Genomic DNA, 15853 nt, shown 5'->3' with positions numbered 1-15853 from the left:
CAAGTCTCTGGATGCTTTCAAGAAAGAGATGGATAGAGCTCTTAAAGATAGCGGAATCAAAGGTTATGGGGATAAGGCAGGAACTGGATACTGACGGTGGATGATCAGCCATGATCACAGTGAATGGCGGTGCTGGCTCAAAGGGCCGAATGGCCTACTCCTGCACCTTTTGCCTATTGCCTATAGATCTGAAACCCTGCCCCCTGCACCAATCCCTCAGCCACGCATTTATCCTCCACCTCACTCTATTCCAATATTCACTGTCAAGTGGCGCAGGCAATAATCCCAAGATGACTACCTTTGTGGTCCTGTTTCTCAACTTCCTTCCTAATTCCCTGTAGTCTGCTTTCGGGACCTCCTCCCTTTTCCTGCCTGTGTCATTGGTACCAATATGTACCACGACCTCTAGCTGTTCTCCTTCCCACTACAGGATATCGTGGAAGTGATCAGAAACATCCCAGACCCTGGCACCTAGGAGGCAAACTACCATCCGTGCTTCTTTCCTGGGTCCAAAGAATTGCCTGTCTGACCCCCTAACTATAGAGTTCCCTATCACTGCTGCCATCCTCTTCCTTTCCCTACCCTTCAGACTCTGTGCCAGAGGCACAGACACTGTTACTTCCCCAAGGTAGGCTGTTCCCCCCCGCCACCAACAGTACTCAAGCAGGAGTACTTATTGTCAAGGGATACAGCCACAGGGGTGCTCTCTAGCCTCTGACTCCTGCCCTTCGCTCTCCTGACTGTTACCCACTTATCTGTCTCCGCAGGCCCCAGTGTGACTACCTGCCTATAGCTCCTATCTATCCCCTCCTCACTTTCCCTGATCAGACGATGGTTATCGAGCTGCATCTCCAGTTCCATAACGCGGTCCCTAAGGAGCTGCAGCTCGACGCACCTGGCACAGATGTGGTCGTCTGGGAGGCTGGGAGTCTCCCGGACTTCCCACATCTGATACCGAGCACAGAACACCGGCCTCAAGCACATTCTTCCTGTCTGTAATCTGCACAGGCAACCTAGCTGGCCTCGACCGGTTATCGCCAAAGCCCCATTGAGCCAAAGCCTTCCTACTCTGTCTCCTTCTACTCCTGGAGAGAAAGAAACAAGCAAGACAGCCAAAATTTGCAGAACAGCTGTGGCAAGTTGTCCAAGTTACTTACCAGGTGATTTTCTTATAAAACTGCATGACAATGTACCTAAGAGAATTGATGCGGTTTTGAACATAGAACAGTACAGCATAGAAACAGGCCATTCGGCCCACAATGTTGTGCCAAACCAGCTAAAAAGCAAATCAAAAGCTCTCAGACCCTAATCCCTCCTACCTACACCATGTCCATATCCCTCCATCCTCCTTGCATCTTTGTGCCGATCCAAATATCTCTTAAAAGCCTGTGATGTATTTGCCTCTACCACCAAACCAGGCAGTGCATTCCAGGCATCCACGACTCTCTGAGTAAAAAACTTGCCCCCCCCCCCATATCCCCCTTGAACCTACCCCCTCTCACTTACAATGCTTGCCCTCTAACATTACACATTTAAATCCTGGGAAACAGATACTCCCTGTCAACTTTATCAATGCCTTTTATAAGCTTATAAGCCTTTATCAGATCTCCCCTCAGCTTCCAAAGCTCCAGAGAAAACAACCCAAGTTTATCCATCCTCTTGTGATAGCACATCCCTTCTAAACCAGGCAGCATCGTGGTAAACCTCTTCTGCACCCTCTCCAAAGCCTCAACATCCTTCCTATAGTGGGGTGACCAGAACTGTATACAATACACCAGATGTGGCCTCACCAGAGTTTTATAAAATTGTGATTTAACCTCCTGACTTTTGAAGTCAATGCCTTGACTAATAAAACCAAGCATTCTATAAGCCTTCTTAACCATCTTATCGACCTGAGTAGCCACTTTCAGAAAGCTGTGAACTTGGTTCCTAAGATCTGTCAGCTTAGCAAAACCATTATGGATTTTGCCTGGAACAGTGTATTGGTTGTTTGTATTTGCCCTATGAAGGTGCAACACCTCACATCTATTTGGGTTAAAGGCAAAGAAAGGGTGGTCACACCAAATATTGATTTGATTTATTTTTTTGCTGCTTACTGCTCCTTATAGTCATTTTTTGAGAGTTAGGAACTTTTTATTTCATTATTTTTGAAAGCATCTTCACCTTACAGATTTTTTACATGTGCCTAAGATTTTTGCACAGTACTGTAATTCCAAATCTTTTTTCCTTTACACTTTTACAACAGACCCTTTCCAATGTGCACATATTACTCCTGTCCAATTACTCATTCCCCATTGCTCATTTCCTTTTCAACAACTAACAACTTTTCTCTTTTCCTCTTCTTGTCTTCTGTGGCTACTGTTAAAAATACTTGAGAAGGAAGATTTTCATTAATCTTGTTTATCACCAGAGATTTCCTTATTGGAATATGAAAATAAAGGGCATATTTTAACTAATACATACTGGGAAATATTTGCCATATAGTATTTGAACTGTCTGATTTGTAAACAGAGCACTCTTACTTTCTAATCAATGACTTTGGGTTCAATTAATGAAACAAAGCCTGTACTGCTTGCTCTGATATATCAATAATGACACACAACTGACGAAAATTAATCTACCATTAAGAATGAATTAGAAGTTAACAGCAAAACAAAATGCCAAAGCATATCATGTTGAAGCAAAGCATGTTCAGTGCCTTAGGTGATGTTTCCTTCATCAAAATTAGAATAGCAATTCAATTTACCTCCGGTCAACATAGCTACTGACTTAAAGAATTGCTTCACATTATAATGGGCACTCAGTCTGATTGCTAACTAAAATAAAAGTGACAATGAGAGGGTCTAGCACAAGTACATGGCAATATTTTATCATTTGTAGAAAATAAATTTAAAAGATAGATGGGATAAAAATGAAATTAAAAAGTAGTGTGAAATTGGGTCAATGGAACCAAATACTGGGAAGGAATATTACAGGTAATTAATATTATGACTCCCATTAAGTATTATCAAGTAGAGATAATTTTTGTACCCTTATATGTGCTGATTGGCCCTATCAAATTGTAAGTTATTATTTATATCAAAATAAACATTTGCTTTTTCACTACAGATTAGAAAATTTCATTCTCTACTGATTGTATTTTGGTAATCATTACCAAACCAGGTTAAACAACAGAAGAATTAATACTTCCACATGTACGATTGAAACAGGAATAGAGCTAAGATGGTTTACATACCATAACACAGAACATGAGGTTGCAGCCAGAGGTCTTCTAATTTCAGTATTATGGAGTTTGGTGTGTAAAGGTTGATGTTAGCTTCATTTGGAAACTTTATTTTGTTCTACAGTTAAATGTTCTTACTGTAATTTAAAACTACAAGATTATATAAAGTGGTGAGCACGTATGGTTCATTCAGCCAGCTAAGACTAGCTAATTAAATTCATATTATACAATGTTCAAAGTAAATTATCAAAGTACAAATATATCACCATATATGATTTTGAGATTCATTTTCTTGTAGGCATTCACGGTAAATACAAAGAAACAATAAAGGAAAAACTGCACACGAGATGGACAAACAACCAAAATGCAAGAGCCAACAAACTCAGCAAACACAAAAAGAAGAAAAAAATAATAAATAAATAATATTGAGAATATGAGATAAAGAGTCCTTGAAAGTAAGTCCATAGGATGTGGAACAATTGGGGTGACTGAAGTTATACCATTTGGTTTAAGGGCTCTATGGTTGAATGGCAGTAACTGTTCCTGAACCTGGTGGTGCGGGTCCTGAGGCTCCTGTACCTTCTTTCTGCAGGTAGCAGCAAGAACAGATCATGACTTGATACTGAGAAATGGAAAGCTTTTTTTTTAAAAAAAAAAGCACAATATTGTTGGACCACAACATGCAGAGAGCATAGGCTTTGGTAAGTGCAACAATGTCATATCTAAATAAATAGAACGGTTAAGTTAATATTTTAAGATAGATGCATTGGAGTAGATGAAATATTGAAGCAGTAGCAGGGAAATTGATTGAAACCATTTCAGTCTTTACCACCACATCTGCAGCTTAAGGAATTTCAGCTCAGAAGTAATGATTTTCTTCACGAATAGTGAAAGTTACCTGCCTATTTGTTCCAGGAGGCAATAACATCCCATAAATTAAGCACCATAGGTGCTTAACGGTTCGTCAAATGGAAATGCAGAACGTAACTATGAATAAGGATTAGAAAGGTAAAGTTGCTAGAGCCTCAGCACTAACATATCCAAAGTTCTGAGTGAATGAAAGAAGTATCTGCAAACTGACCACACCATGGTGCCAGAGCCATGCAGGTTCAGGGAGTGAAGGGGAAAGTCGTGCCAACTGGGGGGGGGGGGGGGCATGCCTACTGCCCACTACAGCTGCAGGTATGAAAGTTGGTGCGATACCAGAATAGCAAGGGCTGATTGCGTAAAAGCTGACATACTGACATGGATTGAAAATTGGCTGGCTAGTAGGAAACAAACTAGGCAAGAAAAGTGTTTCCAGCTGGCATGATGTAATGAGTGAGTGTGCAACAGAGTTGAATGCTAGGACCTCCATTTTTTAATGATTTCTTTCAATGTGTTGGATGAGAACACCAAAAGTAGGCTTGCTAAATTTGCTGATGACACAAAGATGGGAAGAAAAGTAAGTTGCGAAGTGCAAAAGTAGGAGGGCATAAAGTGAGGTAGAAAATGTAAATAAATTAACAGCTATTTGGCAAATAATATGGGAAAGTGTGAAACACCTTTTTTGTTAACAGAAAAAGCACATCATCTAAATGGCGAGAAACTATGATTCATAACAGGCTAGTATACACATATAGCAAGGACAGACAACCCCCACATTACAACCCTTCAGGCTACAGAAATTCACCTTTATAGAATATATGAAATCACTGTCCAAAAATCCAGTAACATTCACTCTACAGAACTTATGTGGGGGAAAATTAAATAAACACAAAATGCAAGAGAAACAGCAAAGCTTTAGTGTGGTAGATACATTTCACTGTTAAACAGTTCATAGCTCACCTGCTAAGTCCCCTACCCCAGCCAAGGAGAGTTTTCCTCAAGATGTTTGAAACAAACCCAGCAAGTTTAAGTGGGTTAAACAGTCTGACCTCCCCCCTGCCCCCTCACCGTCCACAGCGAACCAACTGCTTCTACATTTGTCATTATTGTTGAGAGAAAAACTTTCTATAGGAATGCATCTCCATTTATAACATGAGATTGAATGGCAAATACGGTTTTGTGTTACAGAAAACCACAAAGGAGGTGGAAGATAATGAGGATCAGCTTTATTTGTCAAATGCACGTCAAAACTTACTGTGAAATGTGACATTTGCATCAAATCATATCAGATGGGGGTAGCACAGCTGGTCTGAGGATCACAACTTTGTTATGACACAAAGATCGTTGATAAATAGTCAAGGTTATTGTCATTTACATGTATGTAACACATGTAATCATATCATGTATATAGAAATGAGACAATGTTTCTCCAAATTGGAGTGTGCAGTTTTGGGCTCCTTATTTTGGAAAAGATATACTGATATTGGAGAGGGTTCAGAGAAGATTCACGAGAATGATTCCAGGAATGAAAGGCTTACTGTATGAGGAATATCTGGCAGCTCTTGGGCTGTGTTCCCCGGAGTTCAGGAGAATGAGGGGGGATCTCATAGAAACATTCTGAATGTTAAAAGGCCTGAACATATTATATATGGCAAAGTTATTTCCCATGGTAGGGGAGTCTAGGACAAGAGGGCACAACTTCAGGATTGAAGGACGTTCATTCAGAACAGAGATGCGGAGAAATTACTTTAGTCAGAGGGTGGTAAATATGTGGAATTTTTTGCCACAAGTGGCTGTGGAGTCCAAGTCATTGGGTGCACTTCAGGCGGAGAGAGATAAGTTCTTGATTAGCCAGGGCATCAAAGGGCATGGGGAGAAGGCAGGGGAGTGGGGATGACTGGAAGAATTGGATAAGCCCATGATTGAATGGCGGAACAGACTCAATGGGCCGAATGGCCTACTTCTGCTCCTATATCTTATGGTCTAACAGAACTGTGAGATTTGTCCCCCCACAGGCAGCCACAAAACAAAGAAACTCCATTCAAGCCACTCAAGAAAACATCACCCAGTGCACAAAAAAAAACAAATTATGCAAACAGTGACCCATAGAATATCGAACATCAAACCAGTAGTATTCAGTTTATTTCGGTTCAACACTGTGTCATTGGCCCACTGCAGGCTGCAGAGCCATTCTTCACCGGAGCGCCCAGTCCACAGCGATTGCCCTGATCAAACTGCTCAAAAACAACAAAAAAAAAGGTAACCAGAATCCAGAAACACTTGCAACGTGAACCTCAAAGTCCCTCAAAACAAATGCACAGCCTCTCCTTGCAAAATGGATCCCAAGACCCCTGCACATTCCACTAACTGAAGGTGGTAGAAAATGGATGCCAAAAAGGCAATGTTACAACAGTCATGGGAGATTTCAATATGCGGGTAGACAGGGAAAATCAGGTTTATGTTGGATCCCAAGAGAAGAAATTTCTAGAATGCCTGCGAGATGGCTTTTTATCGCAACTTGTAATTGAACTCACCATGGGGGATCAGCTGTTCTGGGTTGGGTGTTGTGCAGTGAACTGGAATTGATTAGAGAGCTTAAGGTAAAAGAACCCTGAGGGGAAAGTGACCATAATATAATCGAATTCTCCCTGCAGTTTGAGAAGGAGAAGCTTAAGTCTAATGTATCAGTATTACAGTGGAGTAAAGGTAATTACAGAAGCATGAGAGAGGAGTTGGCCAGAAATGATTGGAAAAGAACACTGGCAGAGATGATGGTGGAGCAGCAATGACTGGAATTTCTGGAAGCAATTCAGAAGGCACAGGATATATACATCCCAAAGAGGAAGACGTATTCTAAAGGTAAGATGACACAACCATAGCTAACAAGAAAAGTCAATGCCAACATAAAAGCTAAAGAGAGGAAGGAGCATATAACAGAGGAAGTTAGAGGATTGGGAAGCTTTTAAAAACCACCAGAAGGCAACTAAAGAAGTCATTAAAAAGGAAAAGATGGAATACAAAAGTGTTGGTCAATAATATTCAAGGATACCAAAGGTTTCTTCAAATACACAAAGTGTAAAAGAGAGGTGAGAGTAGATAACAGGCTGCTGGAAAATGATGCTGGAGAGGTTGTACTGAGGGACAAGAAAATGGCAGATGAGCTGAATGAGTATTTTGCATGTCTTCAGTGTGGAGGATACGAGCAGTAAGCTGGAAGTTCAAGAGTGTCGGGGGCAGAGGTGTGTGAAGTTGCCATTACTGGAGAGAAGGTTCTTGGGAAACTGAAAGGTCTGAAGGTAGATAAGTCACCCGGACCAGAGGGTATACACACCAGGGTTCTGAAAGAGGTGGCTGAAAAGATTGTAGAGATGTTAGTAATCATTTGATTCTGGTATGTTGTGAAGGATTAGAAAATTGCAGATGTCTCTCCATTCTTCAAGAAAGGCAGAAGAAAATTATGAGCCAGTTAGTTTGATCTCATTGGTTGGGAAAATATTGGAGTCGATTGTTAAGGATATGGTTTCAGGGTACTTGGAGGCACGTGATAAAATAGGCCATAGTCAGCATAGTTTCCTCAAGGGAAAATCTTGCCTAGCAAATTTGGTGGAATTCTTTGAAGATATAACATGCAGGACAGTTAAAGGAGAATTGGTGGATGTTGTATACTTGCATTTTAAAAAGGCCTTTGACAAGATGCCACACATGAGGATGTTTAACAAGTTAAGAGCCCATGGTACTACAGGAAAAATACTAGCATGGATAAAGCAGTGGCTGATTGGCAGGAGGCAAAGAGTGGAAATAAAGGGAACCTTTTTTCTGGTTGGCTGCTGGTGACTAGTGGTGTTCCACAGGGGTCTGAGTTGGGACCACTCCTTTTTCCGTTATACTGTATGTCAATGACTTGGATAACAGAATAGGTGGCTTTGTGGCAAATTTTGCAAACCATACAAAGATAGGTGGAGGGGCAGGTAGTTTTCAGGAAGTAAGAAACTACAGAAGGATATAGATTAGGAGAATGGGCAAAGAAGAGGCAGATGGAATACAGTGATGTGAAGTATATGGTCATGCACTTAGAGAGAAGAAATCAGAGAGTAGACTATTTCCTAAATGGAGAGAAAATTCAAAAATGCAAGGTGCAAAGGGACTTGGGAGTCCCTGTGCAAAGGTTAAGTGGTGAGGAAAGTAAATGTGATGTTGGCATTCATTTCGAGAGGACTAGATTATAAAAGCAAGGATGTAATGTTAAGGCTTTCTAAGTCTCTGGTGAAGCCTTACTTGGAGTATTGTGAGCAGTTTTGGGTCCCTTATCTAGGAAAGGATGTTCCTAGAGGGTTCAAAGGAGCTTCACAAAAATTGAAAAGCTTGTCACATGAAGAGCATTTGATGGCTGTGGGTTGCCACTCACTGGAATTTAGAAAAATGAGGGATGACCTCATTGAAACCCATTGAGAAATTTCTTTAGCCAGAGAGGGCTGAATTTCTGGAAATCATTGCCACAGGTGGCTGCGGAGGCCAAGTCACTGGGTATACGTAAGGCAGTGGTTGATAGATTCTTGATTAGTCGGGGCATGAAGGGTTATGGAATGACAGCAGGAGATTGGGGCTGAGAGGGAAAATGAATCAGCCATGGTGAAATGGTGGAGTAAACTCAATGGGTGAAATGGTCATATTCTGCTCCTTATTCTTACAGACAGCAGCTAGCAAGCAGGAGAGGGAAAACAATCAAACGCAGGCAGACAGTGCCAAACACCCACCCATCCTCCACTCTCGTCCTTGTCGACTTCAACCTTGCTCAATGCCTCAACTGGAGGGAAGCAATGGAGTTGGTCATGGGCTTGTGCACCAGTCTCCAGACTTCCAGCTGATGACATTAATAATGATAATTATTACCATTGCCATCAGTATTCTTGGAGTCATCGTGGACTAGAAACTCACCAGGACAAGTCAAATAAATATCATTACTGCAAAAGGCTCACTTCTTGGCACTAAGGCCCAGCTCGTAAATACAAGATGCAAGTCAGGAATGTTTGACTTTCATAGTGGGTGATCAATGGCCACTCACCAGCCATTTCAAAACTTCATTGCTTCCAGCACTGGCACACCGTTAAAATATACAGTGCTTCAGGAATCTGCGCCCTGCCCATGCCAACACCACCACCTCAAGGCAGCGCACGAGCCTGACTGACTGCGCCGCGGCGGCTCAACGCGACAGGCGAATGGACCTGCCGCGGCCGCCTGCCCGTTGCCCACGGACAGGGAATTACGCACACGTCCCCTAGGCGGCGATCGCTACGCGAGTGCCGGTGCGGGAATGGCGCGCTCGCTGGGCCGTTGGGCTTTGCGCTGGGCCGCGCAGGCCCGAGCGCTGTCAGGCTCGCGGCGGGTGGCGGACAGCAAGTCCGGTTACACGGCGGTGGAGCTGGGGAAGCCGGAGGAGATGGTGTTTGCGGAGTACGCGGCCGAAACGGAAGAGGAGGTTGAGGTTTTGAGCCAAGCGCGGGCGCTCGTTGCTCAGGCGGCACCGGCGGAAAGCCCTGAGGTCGCCCCCTCACTCGGGGCGCTGCGCCGCCAGCTGCTCGCCTTAGAGGCGCTGAAGCCGGCCAGGGGCGCAGAGGCTCGGAAGCCTGCGCGGAGCGCCGAGCCCGTGGTGACCGATCCGAGCTTCCCGCCGCCCGAACTCCCGTTCAAGAAGAAGCGGCGGCAACGGAACCAAGCAGGAGCGGAGGCGGCCGCGGCCCCGGCCCCGGCCCCGGCCCCGCGTGGGGAACACCGGTTATACGGCACCGCTGACCCTCTGCAGCACCCCAGCGACTGCCCGTGCTCAGGCTGCGGCGCCGTGCTGCACTGCACCGACCCCTCGCTGGCCGGCTATTTACCGAGCGAGAAGTACAAGCAGCTGGTGGCGGCCGATGCGGCCGCGCTGCGACGCGCCGTGTGCCAGCGCTGCTTCCTCCTCGTCCACCACCAGAAAGCCCTGGAGGTGCAGGTGCCGCTCGACGAGTACCGGCGCATGATGCGGAGGGTGGGCCGGCACAAAGCCCTGGTGCTCTACATGCTGGACCTACTTGACCTGAGCAGTGGCTGCAGGCTGATCGCCGACCTGTTGCCTCTGTTGAGCGATCACAGTAGTGTGCTGGTGTTGGCCAATAAGACCGACCTGATTCCGGCCGACAACTCCCACTACTTGCAGAGACTCCGGCGCCAGGTGCTCCAGCTGTGCAGCCAAGCTGGTTTGTGGACCGAGCCTCAAAGCAAAGGAGACGTGCACCTCATCAGCGCCAAGACCGGCTATGGCATCGAGACTTTAATTTCCCGTTTGCAGAGCACCTGGAAATTCCAGGGCGACGTCTACCTAGTCGGCGGCACCAACGTGGGCAAATCCACCCTCTTCAACACCCTTCTCCATTCGGATTACTGCAAGTCCAAAGCCTCCGATGTCATCCAGAGAGCAACAGTGTCCCACTGGCCTGGTAAGTTGAGCAGCTTTCAATGAAAGGAGGAACATGCTAAAAATGACCAGGCAATATCTGAAATCGTTAACGTTTCAGGCCAATCACGGTGTAACAACTACTGAAGCCCGGTCGGGCGGATGTGGAGATGAGTTCTAAAGAAAAGATAGTGAGGAGCAAAAATGATTAAAGGATTAAAAGGTTTGATAATGTACAATAATAGGGAGTGATATGGAACAAAACAACGGGAGAGTTGACATAAAATACTGGAACTTTGAAGGGTCTTCAACCTGAAGGTTGACTGTTCCTCTTCCTACAGAGGCTGCTTAACCTGCTCAATTTTTCAGCAGTTTTTATTTTTATTTCAGATTTCTGGCATTTGCAATTTAATTTATTTTCTTAGTCATAGAAAAGGGGAACAGGCCATTCTGCCCAGCTCATCCATGTTGACACAAGAGACTGCAGATGCTCAACATACGCAACGCACCTAAATGATGCCTGACTCACTGAGTTCGTTCATAGTCATAGTCATACTTTATTGATCTCGGGGGAAATTGGTTTTCATTACAGTTGCACCATAAATAATTAAATAGTAATATGTAAATTATGCCAGGAAATAAGTCCAGGATCATGCTGATTGTTACCAGTGATCTAGTCATAGCCCTCCATGTACTTGTCTAGATGGCTTTTAAACATTGCTAACGTGCCTGCCTCAACCATCTGGCATTTCATTTCAGATATGCACCACATTTTCTGTATGAGCCCCCCCCCCAGAATAAAGACTGCTTTTACCCTATCTCATCATCTTAATATACCTCTATCAGAACAATTTTCAGTCTCTTAAACTCCTGAAAGTAAAATCTACACAAACTCACTTTGTAACCCAGGCCCCCAAGACCAGGTAATATCCTGGTAAATCTTTTCTATACTCATTCTAGTTTACGAGCATCTTTTCTATTACAGAGTGATCAAAACAGTATACAACACTCGGATCAAAGTCCTGATGAAGGGTCTCGGCATGAAACATCGACTGTACCTCTTCCTATAGATGCTGCCTGGCCTGCTGCGTTCACCAGCAACTTTGATGTGTGTTGCTTGAATTTCCAGCATCTGCAGAATTCCTGTTGTTTTTGTTAGTATACAACACTCCCAGGTGCAGCCTCATCAACATAACTTCCCAACTCCTGTACTCAATACCACTGACTGATGAACAACTGTTATCAAACTATGCACCTGCACTCCACGAGCCCCATCATTCACAGTACGTGTCCAACCCTGGTTTGATCTCCCAAATTCAATTTCTCACAGTTATCTGAATTGAAAGCCTTTTGCCAATTTTCGGACCATATACTTTACCAATGTAATTTTGCATAGTCTTCTACAGTGCCTACCTGCTTTAGTATCATCCATGGATTTACTAATTATACCTTGCGCATTCACTAACAAATAATTTATATAAATTATTTTTAAAAAACAAAGATCCTAGCACTGACCCCTGTGGCACACTACTAGATACAGGCGTCCAGTCTGAGAAATAACCTTTGAGCGTCACCCCCTGTCATTGTGCCAATGAGGAATCCAATCAGCCATCTGTCCCTAGATGCAATGGAACCTAAGCACCAAGACTAGTGTGCAATGATGGAGCTTGGAAAAGGCCTAGCTAAACATGCACTACCCTACCTGATTGCACACATCCTCAAAAAAAACCCCGGGAAATTCGTCAGACACAACATCCCATGCTCAAAGCTGTGCTGACTGTCGCAAATCAGTCCCTGTGTCTCCAAACGTTGGTAGATCCTGCCCTCAAGCAACTTACTACTGATGTCAGATCCAACAACCTTAAAAAAAGTTCTAGTGCTCTCCATACGAACTCTTCTCAGGCTTCCAGGTGGGTACAGGTAGAAAAATCAACAGTAGCAAAACATTGCTTTCACAATAGCCGTAGGATTGACTTTGACAACGCAAAACTACTGTGCCATACCAATGGCTTTTGGGACCACCTGGTAAAGGAAGCCATTGACATAAAACGAAGGAAAAGAATTTTAACAAAGACGGAAGTCTCACTCTAAGTAAGAACTGGAATTTGATTGTAAACAAGTTAGGAGAGTAGAAACATGATTGGATGAGGACAAACCACTCAGGAGAGATGGACTATGAGGTACAACAACCACTGGACTAGACGTGCCCAGGCATCATCCCTGATGGAAGATGGCAGAATTGGTCATCAAAATGCCAGTAATAATTGATACCTATACTTAGCTGGAAGCCCATAAAGAGTTTATTCATCAACAATCTTAGATTCTTAACTTGCGTTTGCTATCCTCTTCAAACACTGGTACCCACACTAGATACTAGCTACAGTCCTTCAGAATCTTACCTACAGCCTGAGAAAGCAAAAACACTGCAAGCGCCTCCACAATCTTTTCTCTAGTTTCTCATAAAGTCCAAGAATATACCACATCAGGCCTTGGGGAGTTATCCACCCTAATGCACTTTAAAATCTCCTAATACCTCCTCCCTGTTAATTTGGATATGACTAGATTAGAAAATGAAAAAAAATGCAAATGCTGGAAATAATAAATTATTCTGAAGGCAAAGAAATGTAGTAATTTCAGCAGGTGAGCAACTGCTCAGGAAGTATTGGCCAATTCACTGAACTCTCAGTCAGGTGTGCACTGCACACTGCTTGCTGATTGGGGCATTAGAAAAGGTCAGATGAAATGCCCTCTCTTTTGGTGATAACTTTGTTTTACAGATAATTGACACAATGCCTGAACTGTGCCCTTTAACTTGTTGAATGGACTCATGTCACCCAGCACCTCAGAGAAACCACTCTGGGATTCCCTGTTAATCCTGTTGGAAAGAGGGAATTAGAACATATGAATTGGAAGTAGGTTATCCACATCACAGAAATGGACCCCTTAGCCCACCATGTCTATTCTGACCACTTTGTTCATCCATACTAATTCCATTTTCCAACTTTAGGGCCTTATCTCCTGTCTGGAAAAATACCTCTTAAAATGTAATAATTGTCTCATATATTCTCAAGCAGCACTTCTAGATTTCAGATTATTCACTGAGATTCAGATTTATCCTGGGTACATGGAAACATACAATGAAGCATGTCTTTTGCATTAACAACGTTTGAGGATGTGTTGCAAGTGTCTCCACATGTTCCCGCCCAACATAGCATGTCCACAGTGCTCAGAGGAACAACAAAACACAACAAGCAACAAAACAACGGCAAAACAACCCCTTTCATCCAGAATACTGAGAAAGTCTATGGGTTTGTTGGTTTATTTAAGCAGTCTCATTGTTTTAGCCACCTGATGAGGGACATCAGCTGGCTAAAACTCTTAAGACTGCTTCACCTATGGTACTGTGCAAGTCTTAGGCACATAGTCTTAGTTAGGGTGCCTGACTTTTGCACAGTACTGTTGTAGTTTTATGTATTGCACTCTACTGCTGCCGTGAAAAAAAAATTTCGTGACATATGTGATTGATGATAAACCTGGTTCTGATATGGGTCTCTATTGTGGACTGAGATTGGGAAGCAGGCCAGAAGAGGGGAATCATGGTTGGGAAAAACAGAAGAGAGGAGAAGGAGGGAGAAACACTAGACAAACATTCAAGAATGATCAATAAAACAATTGTTTAGAATCAAATGACCTTGCTTGGTGTCTCAGGGCTGGGTTTGTCTACACCTGCGCCACCCCGGAACTCCTCTGCCCCCTGTTCTACACCCCTTCCGTGGTGCGCCACCCTCATGATTCACAACATCCTTTGACCCCGCCAGATTTACAGTCTCATTTTCCGCTCCACATTGACAAACACAGTAAGCACTGGGTGTGATTCTGGTTCCATTTGGCTTTCATCTCTTTCTAAAGGTTTGTTTACATAATGAGGCTACGTCCACACTGCGCCGGATAATTTTGAAAACAAAGCTTTTTCTCTTAGTTTTGACCTTCCGTCCACACTGAAACGGCGTTTTCAGCCTCCAAAAACTGAGATTTTCAGAAACGGTCTCCAGAGTGAATAAATCTGAAAACGCCTAATATCCATTGCAGTGTGTACGGGGTAACCGAAGCTTTTTAAAACCGCTGTCATGACATGCCGGAACAGATGGCAACAGCGCGGCATTTCATTGTTTTCTTCTTATTATTCTTCTTACTACTTTATTGTCACCAAAGAATTGATACTAGAGCATACAATCATCACAGCGATATTTGATTCTGCGCTTCGCAGAACCTAACAATTTCAGAACAGACGACAACGAGACTGAAGCCAGAAGGTTTAGAAATGTACTCACCAAATACTTTGACCCATAGCTTACCGAATAAATAAGTGTACTCACTTTGCCCTGTTTTCTGTCCTTGCTTGTATGAAGGTGCTTTAGCTATTTATGCAAGTACTTCTCTGACAATAGATGTGTAACAACCTAATGTAACATTGTATGGAAATACAAGATAACGCTGATGCAGACATGTTTTATACATTTAACAAGGTGCTTTATTAATGCAACAGAGTTAGTCAGTTTTTCAATGTTCGTCGTCAGCCGGGTCATACTGTCCATGAACTCCCTGTCGGTTGCCTCCGTAGGCTCCAGTATTTTTTTTTAAGTTTTAAGTCCTCCTGAGTGAGAGCCAAGAGCAATTCCTTTTAAGTTTTCCTAGTCTGTAACTGGACAAACGCGCACCAAGTATATCGTTTCTCTTCGCTTGTTTTCTGTGTCTCCTGCGCATGCCCAGTAGGAGGAAATTCGCCCAAATATCCATCTAATGTGGACGGAGATATTTTGAAAAATGCTTAGTGTGGACGCCTATCGTTTTTACTCGAAACCGGCGTTTTCAAAATTATCCGGCGTAGTGTAGACGTATCCTCAGATACCAGCACTGATGGCTCTTTTTGTTCCTGCTTATTACCCTCCAGCAACTGCCTCCAACCTTCACCCTCCCCTCCTCCCATATTGCTGCATCCTCCATTAATTTTTTTAAAAATTGTTTTGCCTTTGTCCTCCTCCATCATCGGTCTGCCACTGCCTCCCTGGTCCAGCCGCCTCCCGTACCTGGTGAAACCAGCATATTATATAGGCCCTTCGGCCCACAATGCTGTGCCGAACATGCACTTACTTTAGAAATTACCTTGGGTTACCCATAGCCCTCTATTTTTCTAAGCTCCATATACCTATCCAGGAGTCTCTTAAAAGACCCTATTGTATCTGCCTCCACCACCATCGCCAGCAGCCCATTCCACTCTCTGCGTAAAAAAAAACTTACCCCTGACATCTCCTCTGTATTTATTTCCAAGCACCTTA

The 15853-nt window shown here is 43.6% G+C and overlaps 1 protein-coding gene across 1 annotated transcript in view; it reads left to right on the top strand.

Moving 5' to 3' along the window:
- Positions 1 to 9280: 9280 nt before the first annotated feature.
- noa1 (nitric oxide associated 1) overlaps positions 9281 to 15853 on the top strand; it is a 33043-nt gene continuing 26470 nt past the window's right edge. Inside the window, exon 1 of the mRNA XM_072281882.1 lies at positions 9281 to 10560. Coding sequence (XP_072137983.1) covers positions 9402 to 10560 — 1159 coding nt within the window. The 5' untranslated portion in view covers positions 9281 to 9401. The remainder of the gene's footprint in view (positions 10561 to 15853) is intronic.

This window comes from Mobula birostris, chromosome 17, assembly GCF_030028105.1.
Source record: "Mobula birostris isolate sMobBir1 chromosome 17, sMobBir1.hap1, whole genome shotgun sequence".
Taxonomy (NCBI): domain Eukaryota; kingdom Metazoa; phylum Chordata; class Chondrichthyes; order Myliobatiformes; family Myliobatidae; genus Mobula; species Mobula birostris.
The sequence above is the reverse complement of the archived record's forward strand: the minus strand, read 5'-3'. Positions and strand labels throughout refer to the sequence as shown.